We start from the raw sequence: 27,997 nt of genomic DNA, 5'->3' as shown, positions 1-27,997 counted from the left end.
GTATAATGTGGATAAATGTGAGGTTATCCACTTTGGTGGTAAAAACAGAGAGACAGACTATTATCTGAATGGTGACAAATTAGGAAAAGGGCAGGTGCAATGATACCTGGGTGTCATGGTACATCAGTCATTGAAGGTTGGCATGCAGGTACAGCAGGCGGTTAAGAAAGCAAATGGCATGTTGGCCTTCATAGCGAGGGGATTTGAGTACAGGGGCAGGGAGGTGTTGCTACAGTTGTACAGGGCCTTGGTGAGGCCACACCTGGAGTATTGTGTACAGTTTTGGTCTCCTAACTTGAGGAAGGACATTCTTGCTATTGAGGGAGTGCAGCGAAGGTTTACCAGACTGATTCCCGGGATGGCAGGACTGACCTATCAAGAAAGATTGGATCAACTGGGCTTGTATTCACTGGAGTTCAGAAGAATGAGAGGGACCTTATAGAAACATTTAAAATTCTGAAGGGTTTAGACAGGTTAGATGCAGGAAGAATGTTCCCAATGTTGAGGAAGTCCAGAACCAGGGGTCACAGTCTAAGGATAAGGGGAAAGCCATTTAGGACCGAGATGAAGAGAAACTTCTTCACCCAGAGAGTGGTGAACCTGTGGAATTCTCTATCACAGAAAGTAGTTGAGGCCAATTCACTAAATATATTCAAAAGGGAGTTAGATGAAGTCCTTACTACTCGGGGGAGCAAGGGGTATGGTGAGAAAGCAGGAATGGGGTACTGAAGTTGCATGTTCAGCCATGAACTCATTGAATGGCGGTGCAGGCTAGAAGGGCCAAATGGCCTACTCCTGCACCTATTTTTCTATGTTTTCGATGACCGATTAGGAAAAGGGGAGGTGCAACGAGAACTGGGTGTCATGGTACATCAGTCATTGAAAGTTGCATGCAGGTACAGTAGGCGGTGAAGAAGGCAAATGGCATGTTGGCCTTCATAGCGAGAGGATTTGAGTATAGGAGCAGGGAGGTCTTACTGCAGTTGTACAGGACCTTGATGAAGCCACACCTTGAATATTGTGTTCAGTTTTGGTCTCCTAATCTGAGGAAGGACCTTCTTGCTATTGAGGGAGTGCAGCGAAGGTTCACCAGACTGATTCCTGAAATGACAGAACTGACATATGAAGAAAGACTGGATCGACTGGGCTTATATTCACTGGAATTTAGAAGAATGAGAGGGGATCTCATAGAAACGTCTAAAATTCTGACGGGATTGGACAGGTTAGATGCAGGAAGAATGTTCCCGATGTTGGGGAAGTCCAGAACCAGGGGTCACAGTCTAAGGATAAGTGGTAAGCTATTTAGGACCGAGATGAGGAGAAACTTCTTCACTCAGAGAATTGTGAAGCTGTGGAATTCTCTACCACAGAAAGTTATTGAGGCCAGTTCATTAGATTTAATCAGAAGGGAGTTAGATGTGGCCCTTACGGCTAAAGGGATCAAGGGGTATGGAGCGAAAGCAGTCATGGGATACTGAAGTTGCATGATCAGCCATGATCATATTGAATGGTGGTGCAGACTCGAAGGGCCGCATGGCCTACTCCTGCACCTATTTTCTATGTTTCTATGTTTTTATTCCAGACCATCGTGTTCGCGCTGGCCGACAAATAACCGCACGGCCCTCAATCAGCAGGCCTGAAGGTTACACATAAACCGATGAACAATGGCGGCAAGGTAAAGAGTTTCTGGCCCAACCAGTCCGCCCCACACTGAGATCTGGTTCAGATTTTAAATAGCCTCCATCGTTAACTTTTTATACCCTATTCCTCCAGTGATAAAAGCTAGAATTCCGTTACCTTACTGACTCATAAGGCTTATTGATTATAATCTTGAAAATGGCAATTTGAGCTGATCGCGATGTCTTTTAGCTGCTGTGAGGGAGTCTCGCTGGGAGGGAGGGAGGGCTCGAGGCTGAGGTTCATCACTCCTGACACCGAGCCAGGCTCCCATCGAGCGCGAATCTGAAAGTAAAGAAAGACTTGCATTTATTTAGCCCCTTTCACCACCTCAGGATGTCCCAAAGCGCTTTACAGCCAAGGAAGTACTTTTTGACGTGCAGTCATTGTTGTAATGTGGGAAACGCAGCAGCCAATTTCTGCACAGCAAGCTCCCACAAACAGCAATGTGATAATGACCCAGATAATCTGTTTTAGTGATTTTGGTTGAGGGTACGGTCTCACCAGGACCCTATATAATTACAGTAAGAAGTATTTACTCTAATACTCAAATCCTCTTGCAATAAAGGCCAACATACCATTTGTTTTCTTAATTACTTGCTGTACCTGCAGGTTAACTTTCAGTGATTGGTGTACAAGGACACCCAGGTCCCTCTGAACATCGACATTTCCCAATCTCTCACCATTTAAAAAATACTCTGCTTTTCTACTTTTCCTCCAGAGTGGATAACTTCACATTTCTCCACATTATATTCCATTTGCCATGTTCTTGCCCACTCACTGAGCCTGTCTATATCTACTTGCAGCCTCTCTGCATCCTCCTCACAACTTGTATTCCCAGATAGCTTTGTATCATCAGCAAATTTAATTTGGTCCCCTCATCTAAATCATTGATATAGATTGTGAATATCATCGTAGGCAGTCCCTCGGAATCGAGGAAGACTTGCTTCCACTCTAAAAGTTCTCAGGTGGCTGAACAGTCCAATACGGGAATTACAGTCCCTGTCACAGGTGGAACAGACAGTGGTTGAGGGAAAGGGGTGGGTGGGACTGGTTTGCCGCACGCTCCTTCCGCTGCCTGCGCTTGGTTTCTGCATGCTCTCGGCGACGAGACTCGAGGTGCTCAGCGCCCTCCTGGATACACTTCCTCCACTTAGGGCGGTCTTGGGCCAGGGACTTCCAGCTGCCGGTGGGGATGTTGCATTTTATCAGGGAGGCTTTGATGGTGTCCTTGTGACGTTTCCTCTGCCCACCTTTGGCCTGCTTGCTGTGTAGGAGTTCCGAACAGAGCGCTTGTTTTGGGAACCATGTGTCGGGCATGCGAACAATGTGGCCCGCCCATCGGAGCTGGTCGAGTGTGGTCAGTGCTTCGAGGCTGAGGATGTTGGCCTGGTCGAGGACGCTGACGTTGGTGCGTCTGTCCTCCCAGGGGATTTGTAGGATCTTGTGGAGGCAGTGTTGGTGGTATTTCTCCAGTGATTTGAGGTGTCTACTGTATATGGTCCACGTCTCTGAGCCATACAGGAGGGCGGGTATTACTACAGCCCTGTAGACCATATGCTTGGTGCCAGATTTGAGGCTAGTTACAATCTGCCAACCCGAAAATGACCCGTTTATTCCTACTCTCTGTTTTCTGTCCGTTAACCAATCCTCAATCCATGCTGTAAATTTCTATGATTCTACGATTGACTTATGAGGAAAGGTTGAGGAGGTTGGGCCTCTACTCATTGGAATTCAGAAGAATGAGAGGTGATCTTATTGAAACGTATAAGATTATGAGGGGACTTGACAAGGTGGATGCAGAGAGAATGTTTCCACTGATGGGGGAGACTAGAACTAGGGGGCATGATCTTAGAATAAGGGGCCACCCATTTAAAACAGAGATGAGGAGGAATTTCTTCTCTCAGAGGGTTGTAAATCTATGGAATTTACTTGCCTCAGTGAGCTGTGGAGGCTGGGACACTGAATAAATTTAAGACAGAGATAGACAGATTCTTAATCAATAAGGGGTTATGGGGAGCTGGCGGGGAAGTGGACCTGAGGCTATGATCGTATTAAATGGTGGAGCAGGTTCGAGGGGCCGCAAGTCATACTCCTGCTCCTATTTCTTATGTTCTTATATGTTATTTGCAGGATCTTGTGGTATTTCTCCATCGCTTTTAGGTGTCTGCTGTATATGGTCCACGTCTCTGAGACATATTGGAGGGCGGGTATCACTACAGCCCTGTAGACCATAAGCTTGGTGCTGGATTTAAGGCTAGTTACAGTCTGCCAACCCGAAAATGACCCATTTATTCCTACTCTCTGTTTACTGTCCGTTAACCAATCCTCAATCCGTGCTGTAAATTTCTGTGATTCTATAGCTCTGGCGTTGAGCCGGCACAGTCATGGTGGGCCGAATAGCCTCCTGCACGGTGTCATTCTAGGATTTCCAAGTGACTTGATGCTTATTCTCTGCTGCGACAAGGTATCCGTGCGAACTCAATCCTTTTCTTCCTCCCTGTCCTGCTGTAGGGTGTTTGTTGTTCACTCGACTCTGATTCTCAGACCTCCGAACTTACAGTGGCACAACATTTAGGACTTAACCCAGTGTCTGTTTTATTACGCAACAAAAAAACGACTAAAAACTTACAGGACCAGACTGCTGAGAGAAATTTGACTTTAGCTAAACAATCACCATTCCTGGCTGTAGCTATTGTGAGTTCGTGGTCATTGATTCCGTGACTGCTTGGTTCTCCTTCTGTCCGCTCTCTGCAGCGCCTGTTCCTTTCGTATCCTTTTGTCTCTTCCTCCTGTTTCTGCTGGTTCTTCCTGTGTCCTCTGCTTGCTGTGTCTGTATATTTATATCCAGGTTTTGAATAAGTTTACTGCTGGGACGAAATTCGATCGATCCATTTAACTGGTTGGTGATGACATTGAATGGCTACTAATTTGCACGCGGAGTTGACGATGCAAAAGATATTTCCTTATGCTGTATGCTGCTGGCCCGAACATTTGCACTTCATGGGGAGGTCCTTTGTTGTCTGATCTTATTACAGGCTCGATGTCTCCAGTGGCTGTTTTCCCCACCCTGGTCAATCAAGTTCAGGGCTTTGCGTTACAATTCCACTGTTGTTATGCAGGAAGTCAGTTTTAGTTCCTGACTACAGGATGTCCTTAATTGTCCAGTTTAATTCCAAAGCTTGTATCAATCAATTTTAGTTCATAAGAACATAAGAAATAGGAGCAGGAGTAGGCTATACGGCCCCTCGAGCCTGCTCCGCCATTTAATACGATCATGGCTGATCCGATCATGGACTCAGCTCCACTTCCCCGCCCGCTCCCCATAACCCCTTATTCCCTTATCGGTTAAGAAACTGTCTATTTCTGTCTTGAAATGGTCTGCGTTTTTCTGAAGATTTGTAACCTTGCACGCGGTGCAGTAACGGGTTGTTTTTTTTTTTGCCTTTTACTCCAGGTACCAGATCCACACGGGCCTCCAGCACTCCATCATCCGGCCCCGGCAGCCCAACTGCTTGCCGCTCGACCAAGTGACCCTGCCCCAGAAGCTGCAGGAAGCCGGCTATTCCACGCACATGATCGGCAAGTGGCACTTGGGCTTCTACAAGAAGGAGTGCCTGCCCACCCGGCGGGGCTTCGACACCTTCTTCGGCACGCTAACCGGCAGCACCGACTACTACACCTACGACAACTGCGACGGCCCCGGCGTCTGCGGCTTCGACCTGCACGATGGCGAGAACGTGGCCTGGGAGTACAGCGGCAAGTACTCCACCTCGCTCTACGCCCAGAAGGTGACCAAGATCTTGGCCTCGCACAGCCCCGAGGAGCCTGTCTTCATCTACGTGGCCTTCCAGGCGGTGCACACCCCGCTGCAGTCCCCCAAAGAGTACATCTACCAGTACCGGTCCTTCGGCAACGTGGCCCGCAGGAAGTACGCCGCCATGGTGACCTGCATGGACGAGGCCATCGGGAACATCACCCTGGCCCTGAAGAGGTACGGTTACTACGACAACAGCGTCCTGGTCTTCTCCACCGACAACGGGGGCCAACCGTTCTCGGGGGGCAGCAACTGGCCGCTGCGTGGCCGCAAGGGCACCTACTGGGAAGGCGGCATCCGGGGCATCGGGTTCGTGCACAGCCCGCTGATCAAGAAGAAGCAGCGGGTGAGCCAGTCCCTGGCGCACATCACCGACTGGTACCCCACCCTGGTGTCGCTGGCGCGGGGCAACGTCACCGAGACCCCGCCGCTGGACGGCTACGACCTGTGGCCCACCATCAGCGAGGGCAAGAAGTCGCCGCGGACCGAGATCCTGCACAACATCGACCCGCTGTACAACCACGCCAAGCTGGGCTCGTGGGAGGAGGGCCACCGGCTGTGGAACACGGCCATCCAGGCGGCCATCCGGGTGGGCCCCTGGAAGCTGCTGACCGGTGACCCCGGCTACAGCGACTGGATCCCTCCGCAGAGGCTGCCCAACTTCCCGGGCAGCTGGTGGAACCTGGAGCGGCAGCGCGCCGGCCTCCGCCGCTCGATGTGGCTCTTCAACATCACGGCGGACCCGTACGAGCGCCGCGAGGTCTCCGCCCAGCACCCGGGGGTGGTCAAGCGGCTGCTGGCCCGGCTGGCCCACTACGACCAGACCTCCATCCCCGTCCGCTACCCGGCCGAGGACCCCCGGGCCAACCCGGAGCTCAACGGGGGCGCCTGGGGCCCCTGGGCCAGCGAGGACGACGAGGACCAGGGGGTCAAAGTGTTGGCGAAGCACCAGAAGACCAAGAAGAAATCTTGCAAGATCTGCAAGCTGAAATCGTTCTTTAAGAAACTGAACACAAGGATAATGTCCAATAGGATCTAGCGGTGGAGGACTGTGCAGAATCAGCAGGCCAAAGCGGGTTATTCATTGACTGACTCAACTGCATGAGTTACCGACTGTGTATACTGGTGTGTGTGTGTGTGTAAGATAGACATCTCACTCGGTTTTTGGGGGAAAGCTGTAAGTCGAGTTTTATGTGATTTACTGGCGTTTCTGATGGTATGACTCCCTCTGGGGTATTTGCCACCCTGCTCCTGTCCATTCTGCGCTCCATCTCCCCCACCCCACCCACCGTCCATTCCTCTCTCTCAGGCCCTAAAACCGGGGCCAGGAGGGTTTAATGATGAGGACGGGTTGCTTAGACTACGTAAGAAATAGGAGCAGGAGTAGGCCATCCTGGCTTAACCTACCCTACTCCAAGACCACCCTACTCGAGCCCAATCCCACCACATCTGCACAGCCTCCTCCAGCCCCTACACCCCAATGTACCGCCCCACTCCTCATCCCCACCCGGCCCCGTCCCATGCAAGAGGAGATGTGGCATCTACCCTTATTGAGCTGTCATGTGATCCGACTCCTCCAAATTGCCACAGTTGCTGTCGTCTCGCTGTCGCTTCTCTTGTGAATACTCTGTATCTAAGCTAACACCTGCCCTGGGAGTGTTTGATGGGGCAGTGTTGAGGGAGCTTTACTCTGTATCTAACCCCGTGCTGTACCTGCCCTGGGAGTGTTTGATGGGACAGTGTAGAGGGAGCTTTACTCTGTATCTAACCCCCTATACCTGCCCTGGGAGTGTTTGATGGGACAGTGTAGAGGGAGCTTTACTCTGTATCTAACCCCCTGTACCTGCCCTGGGAGTGTTTGATGGGACAGTGCAGAGGGAGCTTTACTCTGTATCTAACGCCCTATACCTGCCCTGGGAGTGTTTGATGGGACAGTGTAGAGGGAGCTTTACTCTGTATCTAACCCTGTGCTGTACCTGCCCTGGGAGTGTTTGATGGGACAGTGTAGAGGGAGCTTTACTCTGTATCTAACCCCATACTGTACCTGCCCTGGGAGTGTTTGATGGGACAGTGTAGAGGGAGCTTTACTCTGTATCTAACCCCGTGCTGTACCTGCCCTGAGAGTGTTTGATGGGACAGTGTAGAGGGAGTTTTACTCTGTATCTAACCCCGTGCTGTACCTGCCCTGGGAGTGTTTGATGGGACAATGTAGAGGGAGCTTTACTCTGTATCTAACCCCGTGCTGTACCTGCCCTGGGAGTGTTTGATGGGACAATGTAGAGGGAGCTTTACTCTGTATCTAACCCGTGCTGTATCTGCCCTGGGAGTGTTTGATGGGACAATACAGAAGGAGCTTTACTCTGTATCTAACCCCGTGCAGTACCTGCCCTGGGAGTGTTTGATGGGACAGTGTAGGGGGAGCTTTACTCTGTATCTAACCCCGTGCTGTACCTACCCTGGGAGTGTTTGATGAGACAGTGTAGAGGGAGCTTTATTCTGTTTCTAACCCCGCGCTGTACCTGCCCTGGGAGGTTTTAATGCGACAGTGTAGAGGGATCTTTACTCTGTATCTAACCCCGCGCTGTACCTGCCCTGGGAGTGTTTGATGGGACAGTGTAGAGGGAGCTTTACTCTGTATCTAACCCCGTGCAGTACCTGTCCTGGGAGTGTTTGATGGGAAAGTGTAGAGGGAGCTTTACTCTGTATCTAACCCCGTGCAGTACCTGTCCTGGGAGTGTTTGATGGGAAAGTATAGAGGGATCTTTACTCTGTATCTAACCCCGTGCTATACCTGCCCTGGGAGTCTTAAATGGACAGTGTAGAGGGAGCTTTACTCTGTATCTACACTATACAGTGTGGCAATATTTGATGTTTACACAGCGCTAACATTCCTCACCTTGATGAACACAGAAGAATGTTAAAGTCTCCTGTGACATGCAGGAAAAATAAAATACTATTATCAATATTTGACATCCAACCAGCAATTTAACCTCATCTGATTTTCTCAATAGAGTTGAACCTCCTTTATCCAGAACTCCCTTATCCGGAACCACCCCTCGTCCAGAACCATTCCCGGCCACCGGGTGGCGCATTCGCAGAACTCCGACGTGAACAATTTAAAGTTCTTCCTCGCTGCCGACTCCTGCAATCGCTGGCCTGACCCCGCGATCCACCGCCCCCCTCCATGATCTTTCTGCCGCACTCCCAGCCCCAAGCCAGCCAGCCCCGATATCCCCCTTGCTCAGTACCTGTACCATCCAATTTAACGTGACCCCCCTCGTCCGGAAAAAAATCCCTTATCTAGAACAGGCCAGGTCCCGAGGGTTCCGGATAAGGGAGGTGCAACCTGTAGCACATTTTGCACAAAATTTCATTTTATTAGACCAATTAAGGGGAATGTATTTTAAGGGGAAGCTGGATAAACACATCAGGGAGAAAGGAATAGAGGTATATGTTGATGGGGTGAGATGAAGAGGGGTGGGAGGAAGCTCGTTTGGAGCATAAACACCGTCATGGACCAGTTGGGCCGAATGGCCCTTTTCTGTGCTGTACATTCTATGAAATTCTACATAATTCGGATCTGCAACAGTGTAGAATCATGCTGAGTTTTTGTGGATCTAGTTTGGTTTGGTTTGTCTGGGTTTGGTTTGGTTTGTCTGGGTTTGGCTGGGTTTGGTTTGTCTGGGTTTGGTTTGGTTTGTCTGGGTTTGGTTTGGTTTGGTTTGTCTGGGTTTGGTTTGGTTTGGCTGCGTTTGCTTTGGTTTGGTTTGTCTGGGTTTGGTTTAGTTTGTCTGGGTTTGGTTTGGTTTGTCTGGGTTTGGTTTGGTTTGGCTGCGTTTGGTTTGGTTTGTCTGGGTTTGGTTTGGTTTGGCTGCGTTTGGTTTGGTTTGTCTGGGTTTGGTTTGGTTTGTCTGGGTTTGGTTTGGTTTGGCTGCGTTTGGTTTGGTTTGTCTGGGTTTGGTTTGGTTTGTCTGGGTTTGGTTTGGTTTGGCTGCGTTTGGTTTGGTTTGTCTGGGTTTGGTTTGGTTTGGCTGCGTTTGGTTTAGTTTGTCTGGGTTTGGTTTGGTTTGTCTGGGTTTGGTTTGGTTTGGCTGCGTTTGGTTTGGTTTGTCTGGGTTTGGTTTGGTTTGGCTGCGTTTGGTTTGGTTTGTCTGGGTTTGGTTTGGTTTGGCTGGATTTAGTTTGGCTTGGCAGCATTTGGTTTGGTTTGGTTTGGTTTGTCTGGGTTTGGTTTGGTTTGGTTTGGCTGCGTTTGGTTTGGTTTGGCCGGGTTTGGCTTGGCTGGGTTTGTCTGGGTTTGGCCGGGTATGGCTTGGCCGGATTTGGCTTGGCTGGGTTTGGCTTGGTTTGGTTTGTCTGGGTTTGGTTTAGTTTGTCTGGGTTTGGTTTGGTTTGTCTGGGTTTGGTTTGGTTTGTCTGGGTTTGGTTTGGTTTGTCTGGGTTTGGTTTGGTTTGGATGCGTTTGGTTTGGTTTGTCTGGGTGTGGTTTGGTTTGACTGGGTTTGCTTTGGTTTGGCTGCGTTTGGTTTGGTTTGTTTTGGTTTGGTTTGGTTTGGCTGCGTTTGGTTTGGTTTGTCTGGGTTTGGTTTGGTTTGGCTGGGTTTGGTTTGGTTTGGCTGCGTTTGGTTTGGTTTGTTTTGGTTTGGTTTGGCTGCGTTTGGTTTGGTTTGTCTGGGTTTGGTTTGGTTTGGCTGGGTTTAGTTTGGCTTGGCAGCATTTGGTTTGGTTTGGTTTGGTTTGGTTTGGTTTGGTTTGGTTTGGTTTGGTTTGGCTGCATTTGGTTTGGTTTGGCCGGGTTTGGCTTGGCTGGGTTTGGCTTGGTTTGGCCGGGTATGGCTTGGCCGGATTTGGCTTGGCTGGGTTTGGCTTGGTTTGGCTTGGCTGGGTTTGGTTTGGCTGGGTTTGGCTTGGCAGGGTTTGGTTTGGCTGTGTTTGGTTTGGCTGGGTTTGGTTTGGCCAGGTTTGGTTTGGCTAGGTTTGGCTGGGTTTGGTTTGGCAGGGTTTGGTTTGGCAGTGTTTGGTTTGGCCGGGTTTGGCTGGGTTTGGTTTGGCTGGGTTTGGTTTGCCCGGGTTTGGTTGGGTTTAGTTTGGCCGGGTTTGGTTTGGCTGGGTTTGGTTTGGCTGGGTTTGGCTGGGTTTGATTTGGTCAAAGCCCTGATCCATGTGAATGGGTTTCTCCCCATTGGGAACATGAGACTCCCAGAGCTGTGTCCGTTGGTCATTTTGAGTCAAAATCTGGTGAACTTCAAAAACCCTTGAGTGGGCATTGTATTTTATCTGTGGTGAACACATAAAAGTGCAAGAAAGGCATTAGTTCAATACACAACCGGATTCATCGAGGAATGGGTTTAATGTCGTTAGTAGCACTGCAGCAACAACAATCACTTGCCTTTATATAGAAACTTTAATGTCGTAAAATGTCCCAAGGTGCTTCACAGGAGGATATTCAGACAGAAAAATGGGACACCAGACAAAGAAGAAGACATTAGGACAGCTGACCAAAGACTTTGTCAAAGAAGAAGGTTTTAAGGAGCATCTCCATGGTGGAGAGAGAGACGGAGAGGTTTAAGGAGGGAATTCCAGAGCTTAGGGCCCAGGCAGCTGAAGACATGGTGGCCAACAGTGGGGCGAAGGGAGTGGAGCATGCACAAGAGGCCAGAATTGGAAGAACGCCGAAATCTGGGAGGGTTGTGGGGCTGGAGGAGATTACAGAGATAGGGAGGGGAGAGACCATGGAGGGATTGGAACACGAGGATGTGAGTTTTAAAATCGGGGAGTTGCTGGAGTGGGAGCCAGTGTAGGTCAGCGAGCACAGGGGTGATGGATAAATGGGACAGTGTAAGTTAGGATACAGATGTTCCATCAGAATTTTGTGGCTTCGAACTGAACTCCAGGTCCTGTTCAATACCCCATTAGATGTGCAGCATTGTTGAATTAGATGTAATTGGGATTTTAACAGCGTATTGACTGCTAAACAGTTCTAGCCCTGAAAAAATAATTTTTCTGGTTGTGGAGTCAAATTTCACCATTATGATTAAAAATTACAATTTTTAAAAATATTTTTTTAAAGTTCGTTCATGATATTTCAGCCTCTACCCATTAGGCCACAGCTAGAGTACCGCGTGCAGTTCTGGTCACAATATTACAGGAAAGATGTGATTGCACTGGAGAGGGTAAGAGGAGATTTACGAGGATGTTGCCTGGACTGGAGAATTTTAGCGATGAGGAAAGATTGGATAGGCTGAGGTTTATTTTCGTTTGACAGAAGAAGCTGAGGGGAGACCTTATTGAGGTGTATAAAATTATGAGGGGTCTAGATAGAGTGGATAGGACGGACCTATTTCAATAGGCAGAGGGGTCAACAAAAGGAGGCATAGATTTAAAGTAATTGGGGGAGGTTTAGAGGGGATTTGAGGGGAAATTTCTTCACCCAGAGGGAGGTGGTGGTCTGGAACTCACTGCCTGAAAGGGTGGTAGAGGCAGAAACCCTCATCACATTTAAAAAGTACTTGGATGTGCACTTGAAGTGCCGTAACCTACAGGGCTACGGACCCAGAGCTGGAAAGTGGGATTAAGCTGGGTAGCTCTTTGTCGGCCGGCGCGGACACGCTGGGCCGAAATGGCCTCCTTCCATGCGGTAAATTTCTATGATATGATTATATGAAATCACTCTGATCCTGATTAACACATCCCCACTTCTCATCGCCCCAACCATCGGTGGCCCTGCCTTCTGTTGCCTGGGCCCCAAGCTCTGGAACTCCCTGCCTAAACCGCTGGGGATTTGCAGGCTCTTGCGGAGGTAACGGAGAGCATGGTGGCAAATGCAGAACGCGTTTGTTATTGTTTTTAATGGCTGCTGCTCCCAACGCTTGCTCACAGTCACGGGGGGCTGCACTGGCTGCCCACCTTGCACTCCGGGTCCTTCGGCAGAGGGAGCGCAGGCAGCGAGGGAGGCGGGAACAGGCGCGCAGAGGGAGGAGGACTGCGAGGGCTTCCCAACAGCAGGCCTGACCCACCGCGGGTCTCCCGACCGCACTTCCCCCACCTCAGCTGAAGCGAGGAGCACTGTAACAATCCGTGCAGTGGGTGTGCGGCCACACCCAGCGACTCCCGATGGTCAATGCCCGCTATCCTGGCAGCAGCCTTTCTGCCCTCATCCTGCCTCAGTCCGGTGTGCCAGCAATCTTCCAGCCACCACAGCAAGATCGAGGGTGGGTACCCGGAGACAAGGGATACCCGCTCCCCATCATAGGCAGTCCCCGAAATCGAGGAAGATTCGCATCCAACATCACTAGAGAATCTGATCATTTATCATGTTGCTGTTGTGGGACCTTGCTGTGCGCAGATTGGCTGCTGTGCGTGTACATCATCATCATTACCATAGGCAGTGCCTCGGAATCGAGGAAGACTTGCTTCCACTCTAAAAAAAAATGAGTTCTCAGGTGGCTGAACAGTCCAATACGGGAATTACAGTCTCTGTCACAGGTGGGACAGACAGTGGTTGAGGGAAAGGGTGGGTGGGGAGTCTGGTTACCCGCACACTCCTTCCGCTGTCTGCGCTTGATTTCTGCACGCTCTCGGCAACAAGACTCGAGGTGCTCAGCACCCTCGGAATCGAGGAAGACTTGCTTCCACTCTAAACACGAGTCCTTAGGTGGCTGAACAGTCCAATACGAGAACCACAGTCCCTGTTACAGGTGGGACAGATAGTCGTTGAGGGAAAGGGTGGGTGGGACTGGTTTGCCGCACGCTCCTTCCGCTGCCTGCGCTTGGTTTCTGCATGCTCTCGGCGACGAGACTCGAGGTGCTCAGCGCCCTCCCAGATGCACTTCCTCCACTTAGGGCGTTCTTTGGGCCAGGGACTCCCAGGTGCCGGTGGGGATGTTGCACTTTATCAGGGAGGCTTTGAGGGTGTCCTTGTAACGTTTCCTCTGCCCACCTGGGACTCGCTTGCCGTGTGGGAGTTCCGAGTAGAGCGCTTGCTTTGGGAGTCTTGTGTCGGGCATGCGGACAATGTGGCCCGCCCAGCGGAGCTGGTCGAGTGTGGTCAGTGCTTCAAAGCTGGGATACCTGCTCCCCACCTGGCTCGTAACTCCCTTCTGCAACACCAACACTCCCGCCCATCACTCATGTAATGAGAGCCATGCTGCTGGCATGTGTATCAGCCTAGCCCCCTCCCCCCCCACCCCACCTGTCTGTTGCTGCTCCCGGCGATTATGGGCCAGCTTGGCCTCCAAGAGAAAGAGAAGCGTGGGAGTGAACGTGGTGTAATGTGTTTGGGTGACGTGCCTGCCATAGCTGAATAGCTGTCAGTGTGTGTGCAAAGGTGTGAGATGTGGGTGCGAGTGTTGCAGCAGTGGTGAGGTTGTGAAGGTGATGTGAAGCTATGACTGTGAGTGGTGAAAGGAAGAGTGCTGGGGGTGTGGTGCATTGAGCAGTGTGTGAGAGACTTGTGGGGCAGATGGTAGGATGTGGTATTTGCTGAAGCCTTCACTCACCTTGACCAGCCTTGTGAGGTCATTAAACTTCTTCCTGCACTGGATGGCGTACTGTGGCACCAAACTGCGCCATCACATAGTCCGCTAGTCAGACCACACCTGGAGCACTGTGAACAGTCCTGGATAACAAACCTTAGGAAGGATATATTGGCCTTGGAGGGAGTGTCGCCTAAGTTTACCAGAATGATAGCTGGACTTCAAGGGTTCAGTTGCAAGGAGAGATTACACACATAAGAACATAAGAATTAGGAACAGGAGTAGGCCATCTAGCCCCTCGAGCCTGCTCCGCCATTCAACAAGATCATGGCTGATCTGGCTGTGGACTCAGCTCCACTTACCCGCCCGCTCCCCATAACCCTTAATTCCCTTATTGGTTAAAAATCTATCTATCTGTGATTTGAATACATTCAATGAGCTAGACTCAACTGCTTCTCTGGGCAGAGAATTCCACAGATTCACAATCCTCTGGGAGAAGAAATTCCTTCTCGACTCGGTTTTAAATTGGCTCCCCCGTATTTTGAGGCTGTGCCCCCTAGTTCTAGTCTCCCCGACCAGTGGAAACAACCTCTCTGCCTCTATCTTGTCCATCCCTTTCATTATTTTAAATGTTTCTATAAGATCACCCCTCATCCTTCTGAACTCCAACGAGTAAAGACCCAGTCTACTCAATCTATCATCATAAGGTAACCCCCTCATCTCCGGAATCAGCCTAGTGAATCGTCTCTGTACCCCCTCCAAAGCTAGTATATCCTTCCTTAAGTAAGGTTGTATTCCCTAGAGTTTAGCAAGATAAGGGGTAATCTGATCGAAGTTTTCAGGATATTAAGGGGAACAGACAGGGTAGTTAGAGAGGAACTATTGCCCCTGGTTGGGGAGTCTAGGACCAGGGGGCACAGTCTGAAAAGTTGAGCCAGACCTTTCAGGAGTGAAATCACGAAAAACGTCTGCACACACAGGGTGATAGAAGTTTGGAACTCTCTTCCACAAACGGCAATTGATGCCGGGTCAATTGTTAATTTTAAATCTGAGATTGACAGATATTTGTTAACCAGAGGTATTAAGGGATACGGGGCAAAGGCGGGTATTTGGAGTTAGGTCACAGATCAGCCACGATCTCATTGAATTTGCTGTCTCAGAGAGCTGTGGAAGCCGGAACATTGAATATATTTAAGACAGAGACAGACAGTTTCTTAACTGATGAGGGAATAAGGGGAGCGGGCGGGGGAGTGGACCTGAGTCCATGATCGGATCAGCCATGATCGTATTAAATGGTGGAGCAGGCTCGAGGGGCCGTATGGCCTTCTCCTGGTCCTATTTCTTATGTTCTTATGTCACAGGCTCGAGGGGCTGAATGGCCTCCTCCTGTTCCTGTGTTCTGCTATCTCCTGCCACATGGTCCGGGATGTATAGGGTCGAGGGCTTCCTGCCAGTCTGCGGGGGTAGAGGTCAGCCCTGCCACGTCCCCACGGCCACAAGGAGTTTCTCCAGAGCTTCAGGCTCCCTCCCTGGTGCGATGTCCTCCCATGTCTACGTGTGCGCGTGTCGTGCTCGCCCTTGAGCCTCTCCTGGTTGTTGAGGCCAGCTGCCCTGACAATGAGTTGCTGGAGTGTCAATGCACCAAATGGGCAGCTTGCTTCGAGGCCAGCGGCGAACACCTTTGCTTGGCCGCTGACCTCGAATTCCGGGACCAACGTGTCCTATGCTCCACACAGCAACTCATTGGGGACAATTTTAACATCAATGTGCCCAATGGGCAACTGGCGAGCGGGGGAGGCGATATCCCATGGAGGGGAGCAGTAGGGGGAGGAGGGGTGGAGGGTGGGGCTAAAGGGGTTCTGTTCCTCCAGACCACACGGAAAATAGAAGTTAAAATGATCTTTCTCCTTCGATCGACTTTTTAAAAACTTTTTTTTTTAAATTTTAACTTTTATTTCCCGATCTGGAAATAAAAAGTTGGCATCAGTAACAGTGACCAAAACCCATCGGGTTCACTAACGTCCCTTCGGGAAGGAAATCTGCTGCCCTTTCCCGGTCTGGCCGATTATATGTGACTCCAGTCTCACACCAACGTGGTTGACTCTTGTGCTTTTTGAAGTATTGGGCACGGTAGCATAGTGGTGATGTTACTGGACTAGTAATGCAGAGGTCTGGACTAGTGATCTTGTGGACATGAGTTCAAATCTTACCACGGCAGCTGGGGAATTTAAATTCAATTAAATAAATCTGGAATAAAAAGCAAGTATCAGTAATGGTGACCATGAAACTACGGGATTGTCAGAAATACCCAACTGGTTTTCTGCTGTCCTTACCGGTCTGTATGACTCCGGACCCCACAGCAACCACCAATGTGGTTGCCTCTTAAATAGCCTAGCAAGCCGCTCAGTGTATTCAAGAAGGCAGCGCATTACCAATTCCTCGAGGGGCAATTTGGGATGGGCAATACAATGCAATGCCGGCCTTGTCAGTAATGCCCACAGCCTGAGAACGAATTGAATTAAAAAAATCTAGAAATTTGTTCTTGGGGGATCGGGGTGGTGTGAAAATGCCTTTCATCCAGCTTGATGCTGTTTATCGGAGACAATGTTTAGTTTGTCGGCTAAAGTGGTTGGGATTAAAGGGTCGTTACTCCCACATGCAATTATTGCAAAGGTTGAAGCATCAAAGAAAAAGTTCATCAGAGTGTTCCAGTTGTTTTTTTCGGTGCTATGTAATTTCTGGGAAATCCACGACGAGTTAGCCAATTATTTTTTAATATAAGTTTTTTTTATAATGATTATTGACTGTTCTCATCCATTCAGATCGACTGGATGTAAAATAAACTGAACCAAAGAGAAGCCTGGGATATGTGATCCTAATCCTTTCTGCCAAGATGTTTTATCTCCATACTTGTCCTTCCTTTCTGCCTTTCCCCCCCCCCCTCCCCAGCCCCGGATGAGTGCAGCTCCAACAGCACTCGGGAAGCTCGACACCTTCCAGGACATGGCAGTCCGCTTGACCAACACTCCTGCTACTGGACTTAAACATACTCGCCCTCCACCACCAGCGCACCGCAGGATTCACTTCAGCAACAACATCAACGATAACAACTTGTATTTATATAGCGCCTTTAACGTAATAAAACATCCCAGGGCGCTTCACAGGAGCGTTACAAGTCAAAAAAAGTACATTTGACATCAAGCCACATGTGAAGAAATTCAGGCAGGTGACCAAAAGCTTGGTCAACGAGGTCGGTTTTAAGCAGCACCTTGAAGGAGGAAAGAGAGGTGGAGAGGTTTAGGGAGGGAGTTCCAGAGCTCGGGGCCCAGGCAACTGAAGGCACGGCCACCAATGGTTGAGCGATTATAATCAGGGATGCTCAAGAGGGCAGAATTTGAGGAGCGCAGACATCTCGGGGGGGGCGGGGGGGAGCTGTGAGGCTGGAGGAGATTACAGAGGTAGGGAGAGGCGAGGCCATGGAGGGATTTGTAAACCAGGATGAGAATTTTGAAATCGAGGCGTTGCTTAACCAGGAGCCGATGTAGGCCAGCGAGCACAGGGGGTGATGGGTGAGCGGGACTGGGTGCGAGTTAGGACACAGGCAGCCAAGTTTTGGATCACCTCTAGTTTACGTAGGGTATGTTATGTATGAATAAAGAGTCTGACTGGATACTGTGAGCTCAAAGTAAAGTGTGACCTTAGTCTTTTATTGCAGGTCTCCAGAGTGTCTCTCCAACCTGTGAAGCCTCCTTAAATACCTGTGCACCCAAGGGATTATGGGATCCCTTGGGACTCCAAGGGATGAGCCCTCTGGTGGCTGTACAGAGTATATGCAAGTTTACCAATATAACAACACTCCCCCTCCACCCACCCTATTTACAAGGTGAGATGATCTGGGACCCTTCTTGCCCTGGTTAATCGTCTCAGTGTTGATGCTGGTATTGGTGAACCATTTGTTGGGCCCTCGCTGGGCTGCTGTGCAGCTGGCCTTGCTGGGCTACCTGGTGTGTTGGGCCCTGCAGGGCTGCTGTGGATGATGGATTCTGCTTCGTGGTCAACTGCTGGGTCGGTTGCCACTGGTGTGTGTGTTGGGGGATCAAAAAAGGCAGGGTCCAAAGTGGGTTACTCAGGGTAGTCCGTGAATCTGAGTTTGATTTGGTCCAAGTGTTTCCGGTGAATGAGTCCATTTGAAAGTTTGACCCGAAACACCCTGCTCCCCTCTTTGGCCACGACAGTGCCAGAAAGCCACTTGGGACCTTGTCCATAATTTAATACAAATACGGGATCGTTGATTTCAATTTTGCGTGACACATTTGCGCTATCATGGTATGCACTTTGTTGAAGCCGCCTGCTCTCTACCTGTTCATGTAGATCAGGGTGAACTAACGAGAGCCTTGTCTTAAGTGCTCTTTTCATGAGCAGTTCAGCAGGCGGGATCCCAGTGAGTGAGTGGGGTCTCGTGCAGTAGCTAAGCAGGACTCAGGATAGGTGAGTCTGCAGTGAGCCTTCAGTTACCCTCTTCAAGCCCTGCTTGATGGTTTGCATTGCCCTCTCTGCCTGATCATTGGACGCTGGTTTAAACGGGGCAGATGTGACATGTTGGATCCCGTTGCGGGTCATGAATTCTTTGAACTCGGCACTGGTAAAGCATGGCCTGCTGTCGCTCACAAGGACATCGGGTAGTCTGTGTGTGGCAAACATGGCCCACAGACTTTCAGTGGTGGCAGTGGACATGCTTGCTGACATTATCTCACATTCATTCCACTTGGAGTACACATCTACAACCACTCGGAACATTTTACCCAAGAACGGGCCCGCATAGTCGACGTGTACCCTAGACCAGGGTTTGGAGGGCCAAGACGATAATCTTAGTGGCGCCTCCCTGGGTACATTGCTTAACTGCAAGCATGTGTTACATCTGTGAACATAGGACTCTAAATCCGCATCGATACCGGGACACCACACGTGGGATCTGGCTATCGCTTTCATCATTACGATGCCTGGGTGGGTACTGTGGAGGTCACTGATGAAGGTGTCTCTGCCCTTCTTGGGAACCACTACTCGATTGCCCCACAGAAGGCAGTCTGCCTGTATAGATATTTCATCTTTGCTGCTGGAACGGCTTTATTTCTTCCTGCATTTCCACTGGGACACTGGACCAGCTCCCGTGAAGCACACAGTTTTTAACTAGGGACAGTAAGGGGTCCTGGCTTGTCCAGGTTCTAATCTGTCGGGCTGTGATGGGTGATTGCTCACTCTCAAATGCTTCCATAACCATCATTAAATCTGCGGGCTGCGCCATTTCCACCCCTGTGGTGGGCAATGGCAGCCTACTGAGAGCATCGGCACAGTTTTCTGTGCCTGGCCTGTGGCTGATGGCATAGTTGTATGCGGACAACGTGAGCGTCCATCTCTGGATGTGGGCAGATGCATTAACATTTATCCCCTCACTCTTGGAAGGCAGGAATATAAGTGTCTTATGGTCAGTTTCCAATTCAAATTTTAGCCCAAACAGGTATTGATACATTTTTTTTTCCCCATAGACACACGCTAACGCTTCTTTTTCAATCATGCTGTAGGCTCTCTCGGCCTTAGACAGACTCCTGGATGCAAAAGCAACCGGTTGCAGTTTCCCGAAATCATTAGCTTGTTGCAATACACACCCGATGCCATATGACGACGCATCACATGCTAGTACCAAACGCTTACATGGATCATACAACACAAGCAATTTGTTTGAGCACAACAATTTTCTAGCTTTTACAAAGGCATTTTCTTGGCTTTTGCCCCATACCCATTCGTCCCCTTTATGCAGGAAGGCGTGCAGTGGTTCTAGCAGTGTGCTGAGACCCGGTAAGAAGTTACCAAAATATTCAGGAGTCCTAGAAACGACCGCAGCTCCGTCGCGTTCTGTGGCCTCGGTGCGTTCTCGATTGCCTCAGTCTTCGAATCGGTGGGCCTGATGCCATCCGCCGCAATTCTTCTCCCCAGGAACTCCACTTCAGGTGCCAGGAAAACGCACTTCGAGCATTTTAACCTGAGCCCCCATGGTTGAGTCAATTAAGAACCTCCTCCAGGTTCTGCAGGTGCTCGCTTTTGTCCCGACCAGTAACCAAGATGTCGTCCTGGAAGACCACAGTGTGTGGGACCAACTTCAGTCAACTTTCCATGTTTCTCGGGAATATCGCTGCCACAGGTCAGATTCCAAACGGGCATCTGTTATAAATAAAGAAACCTTTGTGCGTGTTGATGCAGGTGAGGGCCTTCTATGATTCCTGCAGCTCCTGCGTCATGTCGGCCGAGGTCAAGTCCAGCTTCGTGAACGTCTTTCCGCCCGCCAGCGTTGCAAAGAGGTCGTCTGCCTTTGGTAACGGGTATTGATCCTGCAGGGAGAAACGATTTATAGTTGCTTTGTAATCACCACAGATTCTGACTGTGCCATCTCCCTTGAGGACAGGAACAATCAGACTAGCCACTCATTGAATTCGATCGGCGAAATCATGCCCTATCTTTGCAGCTGGTCTAGCTCGATCTCTACCCTTTCATCATGTACGGTACTGCTCTCGCTTTGTGATGGATGGGTCGCGCCCCCGGAATTAGGTGGATCGGCACTTTTGCTCCTTGGAAGTTCCCGATGCCTGGTTCGGGAACTTGTTTAAGACCTGGGCACACGAAGTGTCGTCAGCGGGCGATAGCGCTCAGACGTCGTCCCAGTTCCAGCATATCTTTCCCAGCCAGCTCCTGCCGAGCAGCGTGAGACCATCGTCTGGTACCACCCAGAGTGGTAGCTTGTGCACCGCTCCATCGTAGGAGACCTTTACGGTAGCACTGCCGATTACGGGAATCAGTTCCTTTGTGTAAGTTCTCAGTTTTGTGCGAATAGGAGTCAAGACTGGCCTTGAGGCCTTGTTGCACCACAATTTTTCGAAAGTCTTTTTACTCATAATGGACTGGCTCACGCCCGTGTCCAGCTCCATTGACAGGATTCAGCATTATCGGGGGACACTTAGTGGTGAATGTGTGCACCCCATATACCTCTGCCTCCTCGGTCTGAGGCTCTGATTCGTCATGATCCACTGTGGGTCTGTCCTGCTCTGCAACACGATGGTTTGCAGGATTAACAGGATTTACAGCTCGCCTGCACATACATTGGAGGTGTCCCATTGTTCCACAGCCCTTGCAAACGTATCCTTTGAAGCAGCATGAATGGAAACGATGATCACCTCCGCAGCGCCAACAAGGTGTTAATGGCCTTTCATTCATTACCCTTGATGGTGGACTCTGAGACAACATCTGCAGACATGCAGATGCAGGCATGTGGGGCCTGCCCTGTACATTGCGATTTGAAAACAACATCACTTTGTTCACAGTACTCGTGTGCTGAGAGATTTGCTTAGTATTGTGACTGGTGGCGATGAACACCTGGGCTGTCGCTGTGGCCTTACTCAAGGTTGGGGTCTCTACAGTCAAAAGTTTGCGAAGTATCATTTCCTGGCCAATGTGAAGTACGAAAAAGTCTCTGAGCATGTGCTCCAAGTGTCCTTCAAATTCTCAATGTCCTGCAAGGCGTCTTAGCTCGGTGACATAACTTGCCACTTCCTGGCCTTCAGACCTTTTGTAGGTGTAGAACCGGTACCTCGCCATCAGAACGCTTTCCTTCGGGTTCAGATGCTCCCGGACCAGTGTGCACAAATCATCGTACGATTTCTCTGTGGGTTTCGCTGGAACAAGCAGGTTTTTCATGAGGCCATACGTTGGTGCCCCACAGACGGTGAGGAGGATCGCCCTTCGTTTGGCAGCGTTCGCTTCGCCTTCCAGCTCGTTGCCCACAAAAGTTTCCCAATCATCTCCCTCCGAGAATTTCTCCAGGATACCCACTGTTTTCTGCATCATTGGGTTCGTCATTTGTATCTCGTCGCCAGTTATGTATGAATAAAGAGTCTGACTGGATACTGTGAGCTCAAAGTAAAGTGTGACTTTAGTCTTTTATTGCAGGTCTCCAGAGGCCTCCTTAAGTACCTGTGCTCCCAAGGTCTTCAGATGGTTTTTAACATTTTGTTTAATGCTTTTGCCTTTGAGCTCCTCGACCCTCCCTGGGCCCGACTCCATCCTCGGCGGCACTTGGGCGGCAAGCGCCTCTGCCGCCGAGAATGGGAGCTCCCCGCCACCCGCCGACCTTCGAGAGACCTCGGCCATGAAAACCCCGCCTGGGACCGTCTGGGACCTCGGTGACCATCGGCAGTCCTTTGGACGGCACTCGGGCGAGCGGAATCCTTGACCAATTTCGGGCCCTATAAATTTTTGGGATGGTGCCCAATGCTAAGGTGCTCTCTCATTTCCAATGTACTGAAGTGTGACCTTATAACCTGACTTCTGATCATGTAGTTGTTGTGTCCTTGGATGCTCTGATAATGACTACACGAGGCAATGTATTGTACTTGAACTGCAGTGACCTTAGTCCATTTAATGTAACTTCAGAGTGAGGATCACACCTGGTGGCCTGCCTTTTATCCTGGGCCTGGCACACCTGTACAGGTAACCTACAAGTCTCCCACTGCAGTGCCCCCTGGTGGCACACCTTAGTGACCATACAGCTGGTGTACAAATAGTGCCCTCTGGTGGCACATCATCTGTAATAGTACAAGCAGTAAACATGTCTGGATACATGACATTAGCAATGCTCAGGGTCAAATACAGCACCCTCGGTACTGTTGTTTACTGACTGGAACCCTCCTCGCATCCTCCTGGTTCTTCAGATAGCGGAGAAATAAACACTCCATTGGACTAGCTACCTTGGGTTCTAATCTGTCCATCAGATTAAATTATCAGCATCATAGGCAGTCCCTCGGAATCGAGCAAGACTTGCTTCCACTCTTAACATGAGTCCTTAGGTGGCTGTACAGTCCAATACGGGAATTACAATCTCTGTCACAGGTTGGACAGATAGTCATTGAGGGAAACATAGAAACATAGAAAATAGGTGCAGGATACGCCATTCGGCCCTTCGATCCTGCACCGCCATTCAATGAGTTCATGGCTGAACATGCAACTTCAGTACCCCATTCCTGCTTTCTCGCCATACCCCTTGATCCCCCTAGTAGTAAGGACTACATCTAACTCCTTTTTGAATATATTTAGTGAATTGGCCTCAACTACTTTCTGTGGTCGAGAATTCCACAGGTTCACCACTCTCTGGGTGAAGAAGTTTCTCCTCATCTCGGTCCTAAATGGCTTACCCCTTATCCTTAGACTGTGACCCCTGGTTCTGGACTTCCCCAACATTGGGAACATTCTTCCTGCATCTAACCTGTCTAAACCCGTCAGAATTTTAAATGTTTCTACGAGATCCCCTCTCATTCTTCTGAACTCCAGTGAATACAGGCCCAGTTAATCCAGTCTTTCTTGATATGTCAGTCCCACCATCCCGGGAATCAGTCTGGTGAACCTTCGCTGCACTCCCTCAATAGCAAGAATGTCCTTCCTCAAGTTAGGAGACCAAAACTGTACACAATATTCCAGGTGTGGCCTCACCAAGGCCCTGTACAACTGTAGCAACACATCCCTGCCCTTGTACTCAAATCCCCTCGCTATGAAGGCCAACATGCCTGCTGTACCTGCATGCCAACCTTCAAAGGGGTGGGTGGGACTGGTTTGCCGCATGCTCCTTCCGCTGCCTGCGCTTGGTTTCTGCATGCTCTCGACGACGGGACTCGAGGTGCTCAGCGCCCTCCCAGATGCACTTCCTCCACTGCTCCCACTGGAGAAATATCACCAGCGATGTCTCCGCAAGATCCTACAAATCCCCTGGGAGGACAGGCGCACCAACGTTAGTGTCCTCAACCAGGCCAACATCCCCAGCATTGATCAGATTTAATAAAACTTGAGTGGTAGCAGGTTCCACTAGATTGCACCATAATGCCTTGGGCAGTATAGACCCTCTTCCCCGCCTTCCCCCACCCCGCTCCCGCCCCCAACCCCCCTCGCCAAAAAGGCTTCAGATGCCGGGGGTAAATTGGAGCTTTCAAGACTGAGGCGGTGAAATTGTCCTGTCCCCCGATTGGGGGCAGTAACCTTCTGACGTTGGAACTTCCTGCATCTGTCGGATTTGCCCTTACGGCCCCTCCAAGGAAGCGGACTGCAATCTCATGCGCGCCACCTCCCTGGGGATGCAGTTACCGGGGTACTAATGGGGCGATGTGATCGGGGTCCGGGAGAGGCGTGAGTTCGGGGCCAGGGGCCCAGGGGCAGCACGGGCCAGCCCACACTGCGATATGTGCGCGCACTAGGTCCGTGCAGCGGAGCTGGTCTCCAGTCGTCCTGGTTAACCCTTGCCCCTGGACCAAGACCTCGCTCTGTCAAGCCCCGTGTGGTGGCTGGTGTGCAACGGTCACCACACGTTAAAAAAATCCACCCACAGGCATCTTCCACCCTTCAACATGTAGTTCAGGATCTGGAATATTGTGTCCTTCATTGAAACACCTGTGAACTCATCCCTTTTGGCGTGGAAGCAAGTCATCCTTGATACGAGGGGCCGCCTATGCCTATGATGAATAATAGGGCATTGAGGGAAGTGATGGTCTCCGCTGGGCCAACTGGGGCAGCGTAGGACCGAGGGACTGTGGCCCAGCACCCAATATGGACCATCCCAGGGCCGCCATCGTGGAGCCCACCCGCGAGTCAACAGGCAAATAAAAAGATGGCGGCCCGGTGGCGCTGGCGGCCTCCTCTTTAAGGAGCGCCCCGAGAGCGGATATCGGCCCCGCTTCCCGACCCGCGACGCTGACATTGACGTCTGCTCTTGCCATCCTCGCTGCCCACGGCGGGGGGGTGGGGGGTTAATGGGTCGGTGCGAGGCGGCGATGGGTTGCCGCGACGCAGACGACATCATCGGCGGTTGCCGGCAGCCCGGGGCGGTAACCATGGGCCACGCGGCGTTGCCGTGGCAATTTCCGGGGTGACGGTAGTGCTTCCCCCCCCCTCCCCCCGCCTCTCCTCAGGTGAAAAGTCTCCTCCCCCCCCCAGAGGCACTAATGGGGCTACCAAATGGGGGAAGTTTCACTCTCTGAGATTTTTGTTGAAGGGAGTGATATGGGGATCGGGCGGGAAAGTGGAGTTGAGGTCGATGCTCTTCCATGATCTCATTGAATGGCGGAGCAGGCCCGAGGGGCTGAATGGCCTCCTCCTGCTCCTATTTCTTGTGTTCTTGTTGGGATAGGGATGTGGAACAAAGGCGGGAACATATGGTTGCGTTGCAGATCAACTAATCGAATGGCGGAGCAGGCCCGAGGGGCTGAATGGCCTCCCTCTGCTCCTAAAGTAACTTTGTTAGTAAAATTAATAATAGGCTTGACAATTCGCTAACTGAATATTAAGGCTACATTTGGATTGGCACCCGTGTTACATGAGGTCAGCTCCCACATGGAACGGCAGCACACACACATCTCGACAGGAAGAGCTGTTGGCCTCTCAAAAGAAAAACTACCAATTATTCATTTCGCCGCTTGTGCATTGAGCTGTCAATCAACCCCTTCCTCCAGAGGGACAAATTGTGTCTTTCACAATTAAATAGTGCTATCAATCACAGTGAGGTTCAGAGGCATAATGGGCCTCACAGAACCTATCTCCAACCCTGCCGATAATGAGATGACATGGTGCATGCGGTTAATACAAATTCACCAAACAGGCTGGCAGACCAAGCACGCTTTAATATTTAACAACCGCGCTAATCGTTAACAAAAGGTTTCTGGTGAACTATTAACATCGGTAATTTTGTAAGTGCAAAGCTCGCATATCTTTGTCACAGCGGGGCAGACGGAGGTCGTTCGGGGGTCTGAGAGACACACACACCGGCTTAATGATTGTGTGTCTACACACTCTCTCTCTGCCTCTCTCTCTCTGTCTCATATTCTTTCATCAGAGAACTCACTTTAACCTCAGGAGTCTCGCACAGAAAAGAACGGAAAGCTTAACCTCGGCACCTCATCTTTAGATCAGACATGTCCGGCCTGAACAACATTAAAAAAAAGATTTGCATTTATATAGCGCCTTTCAAGACCAACGGACGAACCAAAGCCAATGAACTACTTTTTTAGACGTGCAGTCACTGTTGTAATCTAGGAAACACAGCAGCCAATTTGCGCACATCAAGCTCCCACAAACAGCAATGTGATAATGACCAGATAATCTGTTTCTTTTTAGTGATGTTGGTTGAGGGATAAATATTAGCCAGGATACCGGGAAGAACTACCCTGCTCTTCTTTGAAATAGTGGCCATGGAATCCTTTTACGTCCACCTGAGAGGGCAGACGGGGTCTTGGTTTAACGTCTCATCTGAAAGGTGGCACATCCGACAGTGCAGTACTCCCTCAGTACTGCCCCTCCGACAGTGCGGCACTCCCTCAGTACTGCCCCTCCGACAGTGCAGCACTCCCTCAGTACTGCCCCTCCGACAGTACGGCACTCCCTCAGTACTGCCCCTCCGACAGTGCAGCGCTCCCTCAGCACTGCCCCTCTGACAGTGCAGCACTCCCTCAGTACTGCCCCTCCGACAGTGCAGCACTCCCTCAGTACTGCCTCTCCGACAGTGCAGCGCTCCCTCAGCACTGCCCCTCTGACAGTGCAGCACTCCCTCAGTACTGCCCCTCCGACAGTGCAGCACTCCCTCAGTACTGCCCCTCCGACAGTGCAGCGCTCCCTCAGTACTGCCCCTCCGACAGTGCAGTGCTCCCTCAGTACTGCCCCTCTGACAGTGCAGCGCTCCCTCAGTACTGCCCCTCCGACAGTGCAGCGCTCCCTCAGCACTGCCCCTCTGACAGTGTAGCGCTCCCTCAGTACTGCCCCTCTGACAGTGCAGCGCTCCCTCAGTACTGCCCCTCCGACAGTGCAGCACTCCCTCAGTACTGCCCCTCCGACAGTGCAGCACTCCCTCAGTACTGCCCCTCCGACAGTGCAGCACTCCCTCAGTACTGCCCCTCCGACAGTGTAGCACTCCCTCAGTTATGCCCCTCCGACAGTGCGGCGCTCCCTCAGCACTGCCCCTCCGACAGTGCGGTGCTCCCTCAGCACTGCCTCTCCGACAGTGCAATACTCCCTCAGTAATGCCCCTCCAACTGTGCGGCACTCACTCAGCACTGCCCCTCCGACAGTGTAGCGCTCTCTCAGCACTGCCCCTCCGACAGTGTAGTACTCCCTCAGTACTGCCCCTCCTGTTATGTATTCAACGGTCATTGTAACCCATGTATAAGCTGACCTAAGTTGGACACCTTGAGAACACTGACCACAGGGGGCGAACTTGTGGGAGACACTCCTAACCTGGACTTTCCGGTATAAAAGGGGAAGCTCCACCCACTGTCTGCCTCTTGAGGTCTTGGTAATAAAGGTAACTGGTCACAGAGTGACCTTCTCTCAAGTATGGGCCTCGTGTGCATTTATACTTATAGTAAGGACATATCATTGGCGACGAGGATGAGATTTAAACCATGCGAGCATGGCCACTAGCTGCACAGAAGTGAGATACTGTGTTGGTGATGATTGGGATGACTTTATTGAGAGACTACAGCAAAGTTTTGTCACTAAGGAATGGTTGGGACAGGATTCGGCCGACAAACACAGAGCTCATCTCCTGACGGTTTGTGGATCCAGAACGTACTCCCTGATGAAGGACCTTCTAGCGCCAGAGAAGCCAGTGGACAAGACGATCGAAGAGCTCAGTAAGTTGATCGGGGAACACCTTAAACCGGTGAGCAGCATGCACATGGCGAGACACTGGTTTTACACACACCGGCGGCGAGAAGGGCAAAGCGTTCCAGACTTCGTGGCAGATCTCTGGCGACTGGCGAGCCTATGTAAGTTCCCAGATGCATGCAGAGCGGAGATGCTGCGAGACTTTTTATTGAGGGCATCAGGCACGCTGGGGTTTTCAGGAAACTGATTGAGACCAAAGATTTGACCTTGGAAGCAGCGGCTCTGATAGCCCAGACATTCATCTCAGGGGAGGAAGAGACCAGAATGATTTATGGCAAAAATCTTG

The 27,997-nt window shown here is 50.7% G+C and overlaps 2 protein-coding genes across 2 annotated transcripts in view; one reads left to right on the top strand and one right to left on the bottom strand.

Moving 5' to 3' along the window:
- LOC139261988 (arylsulfatase I-like) overlaps positions 1-7,498 on the top strand; it is a 55,157-nt gene extending 47,659 nt beyond the window's left edge. Inside the window, exon 2 of the mRNA XM_070877159.1 lies at positions 5,135-7,498. Within this exon, the coding sequence (XP_070733260.1) occupies positions 5,135-6,533 (1,399 nt within the window). The 3' untranslated portion in view covers positions 6,534-7,498. The remainder of the gene's footprint in view (positions 1-5,134) is intronic.
- Positions 7,499-9,671: 2,173 nt separating this feature from the next.
- LOC139261945 (salivary glue protein Sgs-3-like) lies at positions 9,672-20,017 on the bottom strand. The gene is made up of 2 exons (XM_070877112.1): positions 19,991-20,017; positions 9,672-10,625 (listed from the first exon to the last, which is right to left on the bottom strand). Exons 1-2 carry the CDS (start codon positions 20,015-20,017, stop codon positions 9,672-9,674), a joined length of 981 nt encoding a protein of 326 aa, XP_070733213.1.
- Positions 20,018-27,997: the final 7,980 nt, after the last annotated feature.

Source organism: Pristiophorus japonicus, chromosome 4 (assembly GCF_044704955.1).
Source record: "Pristiophorus japonicus isolate sPriJap1 chromosome 4, sPriJap1.hap1, whole genome shotgun sequence".
NCBI classification, from domain to species: Eukaryota; Metazoa; Chordata; class Chondrichthyes; family Pristiophoridae; genus Pristiophorus; species Pristiophorus japonicus.
This window is presented reverse-complemented; position numbering and strand designations above follow the sequence as displayed.